This window comes from Sitophilus oryzae, unplaced genomic scaffold (genome assembly GCF_002938485.1).
Source record: "Sitophilus oryzae breed Bouriz unplaced genomic scaffold, Soryzae_2.0 scaffold_179_pilon_pilon, whole genome shotgun sequence".
Lineage (NCBI taxonomy): Eukaryota > Metazoa > Arthropoda > Insecta > Coleoptera > Curculionidae > Sitophilus > Sitophilus oryzae.
Window position 1 is genome coordinate 8301447 of NW_022146501.1, and position 13497 is coordinate 8314943.

Below are 13497 nucleotides of genomic sequence, written 5' to 3' on the forward strand. Positions count from 1 at the left end.
AGCTTGACACCGCCCTTCAAACCAAGTTGGTTCGACCCGAGGTTCGACCTCCCGTTGTTAGATGGCAGTACTATGACCATTTTACGTATTTAATTCTCGTTTGGCGCCATTTACATCTAGGTACGTGATTTTCTAAAGTTCACAGATTCTTTACAAACATCCGGCGATAGTTAAACATGTTATCAAGGGTGGTTATTGGTTTTACAACGTCTCAGCGTTTTTATCTAAGGTCTATCTTTACCATTTTTCTGTTTACTTCTAAGTTCTACAGTTTATTTGGTTTGTCCTTCTATAAGTTTGGGAATTTAAAAATATTCACGTTTGAAAGATGTTTGTTTTATTACTTCCTGTTAAAAAGATCCTCTCCCGAAACTAACAACCGAAAACATCGACTTGAACGTAATAATATCTGTTAAATAAGTAAATAATCTGTTAATAATATAAATAATAATATAAAGGAAAGAATCTGTTATATATGCAATAATGTTGACCATGTGTGTATAGAAAAAAAACCACCGGTCAAATCCTCATTATGAATAAAAATGCCGAACGCTTATTTTGCCATTTTTTCGGACTAGTGAAATTGACTCTTAAGACCTCCACAAAACAAATGGAAATCCTTCAGCTATTATAATTGTCATCGAGATCCAGTACTAATCAAGTATTAATGTTTATTACAGGTATCTCTCATGTCGAGGATCGTGCCCTCTCCCGATTGGTTTATCGGCATTGACAGTTTTGATCTGTGCGTCAATGGGAATTGGCTGGACAGCATCACCATCGAGGTAAGCCCGTCATTAGATATATACTATGCGCCGCATAGATCGCTTCATGTCAGCTGGTAATTGAAAGACCGGGATTCGACATATCTGACTTCGGTAGAAAATTAGATATTATTTCGATAATGGACTACACTATTAGGGTATATTATAGTTAATTATACAGGGTCCGGCAATAGTGCATTGGGCATCTGTAGCTTCTAGAATAAAAAACTAAAAACGGAATTTTGTTCAAGTGCAAACCTAAAGTATGTACCGGGTGTCCCACTAAGAATAGCTCTCGGCTGTATCTCGGAAAGTATTAGCCGTAGGGCCTACGGAAAAAAAAATAACTAAAGGGGCTATGAGAAATTGCTGGAAATTATTTTCAAGTTTGTAAAACGGGCGCTAGAGGGCGCAACTGCTATAGAAAATAGGAAAATAGAATTTTTACAGAATTTTGCCTAGATAATGGGTACTATAAATAATAGCTTCACATCTTCAGTAAATTTTGATTTTTTTTGTTAGTACCATTTTCCCCTATCTGCTAAAATAAAGTAGTGGGGGAAGGAAGTATCTATCTTTATTTAAATGTTAATAACTCCGGACTGGGGGGATTATCAGAATCCAACAAACGAGGGCTCGTTTAAAAGAGCATTTCTAACTCTATATTATACCATATATTAATATTAAGGTTTTGAACGTAGACGCTATTGGGCGCTTTCTCACAATTTAACAAACCGAGCGCGTTTTTTCAAAAAAATTAAATACGATAGTATATGTAATTTTAGCCGATAGTAAAGAGTAGTAAAAGCATAAAAAGTCAGCGAAAACCGCATCTTGATATTTTCTTTCAAACCGAAGATATTAGCAAAATTTTAATAAATACCAAAAAATAAGCCCTTAATTACCTTATTTTTACAACACGGTATCAGTAGCCTTCTTGATTATGCCCATTCTAATAAAAAAATAAGACAGAAACAGTTAGTTTATTTTAAAATCGACGAAATACCAGAATACCAGATGTATTAATATCTAATAATTAATATATTAATAACAATGAACAAGAAACGATGATTCAGCGAAGTCATGGTAGGCTTTGGAAAAAAATTGCTTTTGACGTAATAGTATAAACGTCAAATTGTTATTAGATCAACATTTTGATAGTCTTTTATCTTTTGATTGCTTTTTGAAAATGTCAACAACTTCGCAACGACTTCAAATAATAAAGGCATTTTTAAAAAGCAATTAAAAGATAAAAAACGCTGCTAAGACTATATTTATTAATGTCTCTGAAATTATCGAAATACATTTACTCATATCTTAGGATAATGTAATATAGGATAATGTTATCTGAACGAAAGCTAAAAATACATTAATGTACAGGGTGTTTCATTTAAAAAAAATCATCCCCATCCACTCACGCTTTTTTAAGCCACCCTATAGAAGTTAAAATATTTTTCTAAATACATCCTCGTACATATCTTAGGTTTGCACTTAAACAAAAGCATCAACATTTTTTATTTTAGGAGCTACAGATGCCCAATGCACTAATGCAGGACTCTCTGTGTTTTTTAATGATCCTGTATATTAAGATAACAAATTATATCATTACTATGAATAGCGGACCAAAAATAAAAAGTAAATAATACACAAGAACAAAATTAACCTAAAACTTCTTGTATAAATAAACTCTGTCATGTCATAATGTATGTGATGGATACATACTGATGACACACTACTCTGTACACTACGTACAAATTTATTACCTGTAAATTAGCGATATTCAATGTTACTATCGCATGTCTACCGTTGGGATATATGCATATCAATTAAAGCAATTAATTCCTAATGCATTAATAGTGCATTAATGTAATTGACAACTCCTCTAATATTTTATAAAATCGATAAAGTCCTTACCTGGCTTTATTTTGCAGTATAATTTATTTAATTTTTATACAAAAATGTTTTTTATAATAAAGGAATTTGATGAATTATTAAACTTGCCTTAAATTACTTACTCTTAGATATTAGATACCTTGAAACATTAATAAATTATTTTTATTTCATCTTTCTGAATAATTTATTCTAAATTAAAAATAAATTGTTTGATAAAAATGTCTCTTTAATAAAATTAATTCATCTGATTGAAAAGTATCTAGAACCACAAAGGAGACGAATATGCAGATAAAATATGGCCAAACAAGGCTTACTACCCTACTGCGGTGCTGCAACAGTAATAAAAAAAATGTCCACAAAATATAAACAGTTTATAGAATAACATTCGTCAAAAGTTATGACAGACCTGCTAAACAAATACAGGAAAATCGCCAAAATAGTAGTTGACGTATTAACAGTTCATTGCTAGGTCAATTGGCATGTAAAGCTGGTAGGATCATCAGACGAAGTCATGTGTAGATTCTGCTGATCAGAAAAATTATTGCAAAATAGATTCTATGTGAATGATTCTATTAATACACTTTTTGAAAAAGATTGGTAAATGTAATCTAGAGATTAAGGAAAGGACTAGAATAAATATGTAAAAATCGCTGTAGATTTTTACAAAATTTATCTAAAATATGTATATAAAATGTATAAGAAGCTTTACGCACCCCTAAACCTTAGAAAAAACTTTGATATAAATATACACCAGAGTTTCCATTATTAATTAGTTTTAATAAAACTTTTCCGTTGCAGGTGGATCCCATCGACGCTGGTACAGACAACGGATTTACCTTCACAGCACCTAACTGGCCCACAGATCCCCAAGGAGAAGCGTACAGGATAACAGCTCATTATCCTGCCCATCCAGCGGGATCCTTCTTTTATCCTTATATAAAACGATTGCCACCCATAGCTACCTTTCAGTTTATCAAAGTAAGTTGGCTTAGATTATTTTTTACCATCCATTTTGATTCTTATCTCTGCACAGAATTGCACCTTTAGGATGTTAAAAGACAACAAAGGCTATTTTTATTATTACAAAAATCAATGATGAGACTATGGAAAATATGTCTTGTATAATTATTGTCTTTGGTCGTATTTAAGTTTTTATATCGAAGTAATTGTATTATTTCATTTACTAAGTTTTGTGTTGCAATTATAAAAATCATACTACTTTATCCAGTGAATAGAGTATCTAAAAATTTATATTTTTCCATACCAACTGTTAAAATTGCCTTAGATCTATCAAAAATAGTAGATAAAATAGTACTTTAACCGCAATGACACTTTAACAGCGAGGATAGGTTAAAAACTTTATTTCTTCTCGCACGTTTTTTAATTGCTTCCATTTTTGAAAATTTTTGTATTCCTTTTCACAAGTTATTCGGGATTTAAATAGAAGTAGTTTGGATATGGCGTTTGTCGCCTCAGCCTGAATATCTGTTGGTAATTTACTTATTTCGTTTTGAGCCATTTCTGCCTCCAATTCAGTCAGCAATCGACACGAAAGAGAATTAAAATATATTGACTCAAAACTGACAACTAAAGAGACAGCTTTATTTATTTGTCAAATTACATGATACAAAGAAAACAAGGTATGATATTGCGCAGGTTTGGTCACTACGTCACAGGTGCTAACTGCACCATTGGTCGGCAAGCTCCTTGCGCCAATTTCAAATCGTCAAAATGATGACACATAATAATGTGAAAATTGCTTTTCAAATGTCAAGCTCAATGATTTGACATAACTTTTGGGGTTATGTCCTAATTCTTCCCTATTTTACGTCTTTTTTTATTAGTGGCAATTGAACAATATGGATATTTTTTTTTGTATGGTGTATGACGTCACAGGTGGTATGCGCAAACTGAACGAAATTGGAGCCGCTATCGATCATACTTTGTTTTCTTTGTATCATGGCCAAATTACATAGAAACCAACGCCAACCCAGCACTATATTTTTTCTACTCGTAATAAATTCCTTGCAATAATAATTTCTGAAATTTTTTTTAAAACGTAACTTGCTATGGAAAAAATATTGTTTTATACACGACGATAAAATTGCATTATCGTCTCCCGAATTAATCCACTCGCGATTTCATCGCTCGTGAATTAATCTTTTCGGTCGACGATAAAATACCATTTTATCGTTACTATCGTATAAAAAATAACTATAAATCTATTAAATTATATTATACCAATTTTTACCTATCTCTTCAAGTTTTCGTAGAAAATGTCTCTAATCTTCTTATAACTTAGACCTTATTTGTCAATATAACCATGGACTGTGAGGACATTTTAGTTTTTTTAACAAGTAAAAAATTTACAAGATGTACAGATGCTAGTTGTTACTTTTTACCACACTGTCTTATACACATACAGAAAATTCAGTATTTGGAGTAACTACAAGTCAACACAAATAGCCAATTAATGTTTGAGCTCGAATAATGGATGATGTTAATTGATCCTCTTTTAAACATATTTAAATAAAAATAAGAAGAGGACACTCAACCAACTTCATTACTATTTTTTATATAAATTAAAAAATATAATAAATATTTTTTTTCCCAGATTAAAGAATACGAACTCTCGGAAGTATTCCACCATTCCGAAGACGACCGAAGGTACGACGTTCTGAAAATGGAGAATCTTGCTCCAAGCAATCTAAACTCGTTGGACAATAACGACATTGAAACTGCCATAGAAGAAGAGAGACAAGAACAAGAGCCCCATCAGAAACAAAAAGTTAGACCTCGTAATAGACAGAATACGAACTATTATGGTGATTACAAGAGATACACTCTGTCAACGCCTCAAAGTACCAGCATGTATACTGACGATAACAGCTTGAGTAATACCATGTAAGTTCTTGTTGATTAAGAAGTGCAATAGATTAGAGTAGATTTTTCGTGTTGGTTAGGGGCCTGTTCCACTGCGACCTTTTCAGATCTATTGTCGTCCTCTTCTGATCCCTTAGGTTACATTCTCCAATCCTATCTTTCTCAAAAAGTCTAGAAACTTGGAGGCTGAGCCCTTCATATAGCTCTTGTCATTGGTCTATCATTGCATAAGCTACAAAGGACCGCCATCACATTTGCCAGGCTGTCACAACGACATAAAATGTTTTTTTTTGTTCAGATTGACAGAACTTGCACCTTAGTCCGTCAATTCCATCAACTTTAGATGACTATTCAGTCCTATTTGTCCAACTATTATAGCTTTGACTGTATTTCTATCTTTGCTTTTCAGGTCTACCGTGAATTTGGGAGAATGCTCTGCTATGAACTTTTTCGCTAGTCTCTGCCCTGGTGAATTTTCAAAAAAACCACCGGTTCTCCATAAACGTCTAACGTCATAACATCTAAAGCTCCATTCAGAAACTCGCAATTAGTGGAATAAATTAGTGGTTTCAATTAGTGTAGAAGTTTTCCTCCGATATGAACGTAAGTGGAAAAAGTTACCAAACTTTTAACTTTTCCACTAATTATATGGTAATCTCGCAAAACAATTTCCGATGCACGTGACCAACTTTGAGTGACAAGCGATGGCAACAGCGCTGCCAGATTGTAATATATATATATATATATATATATATATATATATATATATATATATATATATATATATATATATATATATATATATATATTATATAAAATAAAAACTCTAAAATTTACTTCTTAAAACAACTGCTTAAAAGTGCAAAAATATGAAAATAGGCAAAAAAATGAGAATTACTTGCAAGGATTCAACAACAACACGATATTATACAAAATAATGACTGACACTAGGATAATAGTCAAATAATAAAGGACAACATTGCTGAACACGGCGCAATGTGACCAACATAGCTATAAAAAATTCGGTTTAAAGTAATTTTTGCAGCTTTAATCTAAGTAAAATATCTGTTACAATCATCTGCTCTATAAAGTAAAATGAAAAGCTGCTCCGTATCTTAAATTATACAACAAATTTAAACATTTTTGCCAAAATTTCATTTAGTCAGGTTCATAGACTTTAGGGTCAATGTCGATGTGATTGATGACGTGCATCGGAAAATGTTTTGCAATTACAATACTTCCAAACTTGCGAGGAATGTCATTTTGGCCTTTTATTATCATCTGTCAAGAGAAGATATGGTGAAAAATCAAAAGTTTATTGTTTACTTTGAATAAGAAGACTAAGGAAGGAGCATAATGCTATCCATGTATTCATGCATGGTGGGCGGAAAAAGCACTCTAGCGTGGGGATCCTTGACAGTTCTATTTGACGATTCATTTGACACATTTGAATTTGATTTGAAATTTTGTGGATTTGTCAGTCTTTACGGAGCTTATTTTATGTTATCTATTATTTATTCTACTACTGATAGTTGTATAAAGGTAGTAAATCTAGATGGAAATTGTGGCAGAACTTAAAAAAGACTCTAAAATAGTTGGTTGTGTAGCGTGCTGTAGATCTCAGCCAAAATCGAGTGAAATAATGGAACAACTTTTCGCTAGTAAGTGACTATATAATATACATACGTGTAGTAAACCTATCATTTATGAAATTCACTTAAATTAACTAAATTATAGATTTTTCTTGCATTTTAGCTTTTATTTATTACTTGTCAAAGATTAAATGTCAAAGAATTTAGATACGTTAATTTGACTTACCTGCTTCAGTAGCGTATCGGATGTTTGTGTTAATAAATACTTATTATAACTTATCTATTTTTATTAGAATTATATATTTTTATAACAATTTTAATAACTACCAACATTTATTCACAACGTAAAATAAAACAACAGATTATTGAGTCTACCCCACGTCTACCCTACATCATAGTTTTACATTTTTTAAATAAAATTAGAACTACACTGATAAACCGGAATTTAAATCGGCCATATTTGAGGCCCATCGCGGTGTACCTAAGATTTTTGATATGCTCCTTCCTTAGTCTTCTTATTGAAAGGGTCTACCCCACGTCTACCCTACATTATAGTTTTACATTTTTTAAATAAAATTAGAACGGCACTGATAAACCGGAATTTAAGTCGGCCATATTTGAGGCCCATCGCGGTGGACCTAAGATTTTTGATATGCTCCTTCCTTAGTCTTCTTATTCAAAGATTGTTTCATAAGCTAAATATTAAGCTTTCTCTATGGATACCTACAACTGATTACTGCAAGCTGTTGCTAAGATATTCTATTAATTTTAATTATGTTTTTTAGACGTTGTGAATAATCGTATACAGTACAAAAGTATAAAGTGTAATTGGAACTACTAATTTATTCCACTATGCGAGGTTCTGAAACTTAACTTAACGTCTAACGTTTACACGTCGATGTACGAATACGAATATCCCTATACATGCAATATAGTGTCTTTTGTCAAAACATGTATTGCGATCAACGATATGCCCAACTACTGTTGTCCTAAACCATCCTCTATAGAAGATCATATAACCTCATATTAGAAACAAGCTCATATTTACGATCTTAATACTATACCGCACAATTATGAATAAATGTGTCTAAGCTGGTCATAAAATACACACCGCAACTTTAATGCTCACCCCTGTATCTCTCCTATACTAAGTGCAACCAAGTTAAGACCATAAATTATTTCGTTTTAAAGCCACAATCTCCAAGCATTACACAGTACGTATATTAACCTTAATTCATGGAGACGCTTAGGCATTAGTTTGCCTAAATTTAATACGTACGGAGCAGATATATTTTGCAGGGAGCAAGCTCCTTCATAAGCCTTTAATAACTGTGCTATCACCAATGCGACTCCATTTTAGTCAACAGGAATTTCAGGGAATGCACCCAAATCTTATTATAAATACTGCTTTAATATTATACCAGGCGTTACAGTAGCCGGTTCAGTGGAACATTTAAATCGAATACAAACTTGAAAATTTTAATTTTCAATAGTAATAGGCTAGCAGGCAGTGGATGTTTTTGTACCTACGTGAATCTTTACTAATATATAAAATCCTTAAGTGACTGACTCACTGATTAATTACGATCCTGCTCAAACAACTCAACGTAAGAAGTTCAATTTTGGCATACAGGTTGATTCTGGGGTATAGAGGTTCGATAAGAAGGGATTTTTCGAAATTCCAGTTCCAAGGGGGTGAAACCACCCCTCAAATATTACAATTTTTTATTTAAAAAACGGTCAAGATTCCGAAAAAACGCTTAAACACGTATATTTTATTTTGTTTTTTTACATATTTTAAGATTTTTTTAAAATGTATACAGAGTGTTTCGAAAAATCTGGTCATTGATTAATCACGATCCTGCTTAAAGGGCTTGATGTAAAAAGCTGATTTTTGGAAGACGGATTGACTTTAATGTAGAGGTTCGATAAGAAGGGATTTTTCGAAGGGGTTGAAACCACCCCTCAAATATTAGAATATTTTTATTTAAAAACCGATATTATAAACACGTATATTTTATTTTGTTGTTTTACATATTTTAAGATTTTTTAAAAATTTATATAGGGTGTTTCATAAAATATGACCATTGAATAATCACGATTCTGCTTAAACTGCTTGACGTGTAAAGCTGATTTTTGGCAAACGGATTGACTGTGGGGTGTAGAGATTCGACAAGGAGGGGTTTCTCGAATTCAAAATTCCAAGAGGGTGAAAACGCCCCTCAAATATTACAATATTTGTTATTTGAAATACGGTTAGTCTTTCGGGAAAACGCTTGGACACGCATAATTTATTTTGCTTTTTTACATATTTTGAAATTTTTTAAAAAATCATACAGGGTGTTCCATAAAGTTGGGTAATTGATTAACCACGATTCTGCTTAAACTGCTTGACGTAATTTGCTTATTTTTGGCAAACGGATTTTTCGAAAGTCAAATTCCAACGAGATGAAACCCCTCAATTATTACCAAGTTATATAATAACATCGCCATATTGTTTTTTCTCATGCTGACATAAATGTGAGAAAATTTTATCCAGTTTGTATGTTAATGGAAATTCTTGCTGTGCTTTATCGTCACCATTACAAGTGATTAATTCGATGTGAAAGAGGTCGCGGGTACACGCTAGTATATAATAGTATGTTCGGATGGTGACGATAATTTGTGAGTCTGCCTAAAAATTTTCAGATGGGTTTACTAAATATATTTAATTTATAGTATCTCTGATAGTTACAAAGTTATTGGCCAATGAAGTTGATAACAAAATTATGCTTTTTTTGGATTCCTGGGGTCTCAACACGTTGAGAAAAGTGTTTTTATCCATAGTCAAATTTCGCCCTAAACCAATACTTTTCTTATCATAAATAATGAAAAATAAAAACATCCAGAAACAAAAATCCACAAACCAAAACCTTAATATAGAGTTTTCAAGAAGCCTGGGCCACCCTGTATTCAAATAGAGTAATAAAAAAAATAAAAATGAAATCGAGAATGTTTGTGTTTTTTTTTCAAAAATCTTCGGAAGTATTCTGAATTTTTAAACACTCTAGTTGGAATTTTTATCAACATCAAATTGCGCAACTTTGCCTACATTTAGCACCTCGTATCTCTTCTTTAGTTTCCGAGATCTCAAGGATGAGGCTCGAATTTGTGTCACCCTGTATAGAAAAATTAAATTATATTGGTTATTATTGACACATGTTTAAGAGAGATACATGTATTAGAGCAATAAACATTTTCAATCATGTCATTGGATTTGACCCCAGAACTAATTTTACATAGAACTCAATATCGTCATGCAATTTCAAGCAATAATAACGCCCTTCTAGCATTGGCGAGTGTTATTTATATTACAAACAGTAAATTGGACTCTGCCCGCTATAACGGACAGTCACACAAATATTTTGCAATTAAACCGAACTTTGAATCGGTCAGACTCTGCGTGCAATCTGTAGGACGTATATGAATTTACTGTTGAATATTTGTGAATGCCTGGAGTCAAACACAGAATTAATAACTGAATATAATTTATATAGAAAATATAGCAAAATTTACCTAAATAGCGTTAGATTAAAAATTACCAAGAGAGGTTAGACTGTTAAACTAGACTGTTAAACCAAATCTACAAAAGCATTGAGATCCCACAAGATTGGCTGAAGTCAATTTTTGTCCCTATTTCAAAAAATAACATCGCAAAAAGATGCGAGCACTTCAGGTTAATAAGCCTAATGAGCCATGTTTTAAAAATACTTCTCTAAATAATTCGACACAGAACATTCAAAAAATGTGAAATTGATTTAGATGATGGCCAATTTGGCTTTCGAGAAGGAATGGGGATCAGGAAAGCAATGTTTGGCCTGTCTGTTCTCTTAGAGAAATATAGAGACCAAAAAAAGACGTATACATTTGTTCCATCGACTACGAAAAGACCCTTGATAAAGACACAGTGCTGTTTAACATCTTGCAAGAAAAAGGTCTAGACGAGAAAAAAAAAACAAAAACTTAAAAACACTATATTGGAATCAGACAGCATACAGTAGTAGTTATATAGTTAGGGCAAGATGAAACAGATGAAATACCAGTACAACGTGGGGTTCCTCAGGGATGTATACTGTCTCCCTTATTGTTTAACGTATACTCGGGATATATATTCGATAATTAATCGATACAAGATAAAGGCATTGGCATAAAAATGAATGGCGTCCGAATTAACAACCTTAGCTATGCAGTCGACACTCCGATTATCGCTGACAAGCCTGGCTCTTCAAGAACTTCTAGACGACATAGTTTGGGAAGGAGATCCATTGGGCCTTAAAATAAACACGGCCAAAACCGAGATAATGGTCGTTAGTAGGAGAAATATTCCACCACCCAACATACGAGTATACGGACAATGCGTAGACACGGTAAATAAGTTCAAATACCTGGGATTCTGGCTAATATCGGACCTTGACCCCGACTTAGAAGTTACATCGCGTATAGAACAGGCTAGATCAATGTTTAACAAAATGAGAAACCTATTATGTAACCGATCACTCAACATCAACATGCGTATACGTTTTGTCCATTATTGTGTATACTCAATCCTCTTATACTGTGAGACATGGACGATTAAAATGAACACCATGAGATGGTTGGAAGCTTTTGAAATGTGGATTTACAGAAGATTCTTGAAAATACCCTGGACAGATCATGTACGCAATGAAGAGGTTCTTGGGAGGCTTAACAGGGAAAGGGAATTACTTGCAATTATAAAAAAACGAAAGACAGCATACCTGGGCCATGTCATGCGCTACAGTAGAGCAGCTTCTGAAGTTGATTATAGAAGGAAAGGCAGAAGAGGACTTCGGAAACGCAAGCACTCTTGGTTGAAAAACTTACGATACTGGACTGGACTGAGCTCAAACGAACTGTTTCGAGCTGCACAGGACAGACAGTGTTTCGCTGCGATTGTTGCCAACCTTTATTAGAAGATTGTACTAGCAGGATACCTGGCAAGAAGAATAGACAACAGCTGGACCACAAAAATTACAGCATGGTATCCACGAGGAATTAAGAGACCTAGAAGAAGACCATACCAGAGATGGGACCATGATACTAGGAAATTATCAGGGATAACTTGGGCCCACATAGCCAACAATAGACAACCAATGGGTCCACATACAAAGAGAGTATCTAAATATGTGAGGGAGGCTACATTATCATTATTGGAAATGGTTGAATAAGCTGAAAATGATAATAGAATAGAAATTCAAAAGAATTTCAAAAATAATTTCAAGAAATTCGAAAGAAACGGAAAATAGTGGGAAAATAGTATTTTCAAATCTAGAAAGAAATTGTCTAGAATCGAAATGTAAACAAAAACATAGAGAAGAAAATGGCAAAAACTATCAAATCCATTGGCCTCGATGGTTCCAGGTCATTCGGTTAAGGAGTCATCTGTATAAGACTGACAAAATAATACACACTGTATGTTTGTCGTACGTATTTTTTTATAATTTTGTAATATTTAGTAAGAATAATTACTGAATTTGGCACCAACTGTATCTGAGAGTTGACAATAATTAATATTGGTTTAGGCTCAGGTTAAGGCAGCATATTGTGATAACAGGAAGGGTTCAGGAAATTAACTTTATTACAATCGGTTGACAAGTTAATGACAATTAAGTAAAGACTAATCGTCTTGATGTAACAACGTGATGAGTTTAAGGCATTGTGTTATCTTTCAGAGAGTGTTTAGACAGTTTTCATTAATTTTACAGGGCGAAAACAGAGCAGTACTTAATTCAAATTATTTAGACCTAATAAGAAGAAGTAATCTATCAGAAAATTTACATGATGATCAGAAGAGATTAAGTAATAAAAATACTTATTGTACTGAATTATATATATATATATATATATATATATATATATATATATATATATATATATATATATATATATAAATCAGTTCATAACGTTCTTCGCCGTTTTCTGATTTTCAGTCTCCATTGGTCTCAGTCTATTCAGAAGTTTTCGTCTATTCCTCTTATTCTGGTGTCCCCGTCTATTCCTTCTCTCCAACTCTATCTAAGTCTTCCTCTCTTTCTTTTACCTTGTTGTGTCCAATTGAGTACTTTCTTTGGGATTCTGCTCTCTTCCATTCTTTGTACGTGCCCTTACCACCTGAGTTGGTTAATTTTGATCTCTTCTGTTATTCTGTATTTAACGCCCATGATCTGAATTTTCTCCATTTCTTACTCTATCCAGTTTTGATTTCCCGGCCCCGCGCCTCCAAAAGTCCATTTCTGTAGCTTTGAGTGACTTAAGGTTTTTCCATAAGAAAGGCCATACTTGAAATCAATTGATTCTATCAAATACAT

General features: G+C 33.0%; 1 protein-coding gene across 1 annotated transcript in view; it reads left to right on the forward strand.

Annotated features, from left to right (window-relative positions):
* Positions 1-13497, forward strand: part of LOC115882862 — a 450101-nt gene that overhangs the window by 434706 nt on the left and 1898 nt on the right. The window contains exons 5-7 of the mRNA XM_030901110.1: positions 681-785; positions 3456-3635; positions 5272-5561. Coding sequence (XP_030756970.1) covers positions 681-785; positions 3456-3635; positions 5272-5561 — 575 coding nt within the window. The remainder of the gene's footprint in view (positions 1-680; positions 786-3455; positions 3636-5271; positions 5562-13497) is intronic.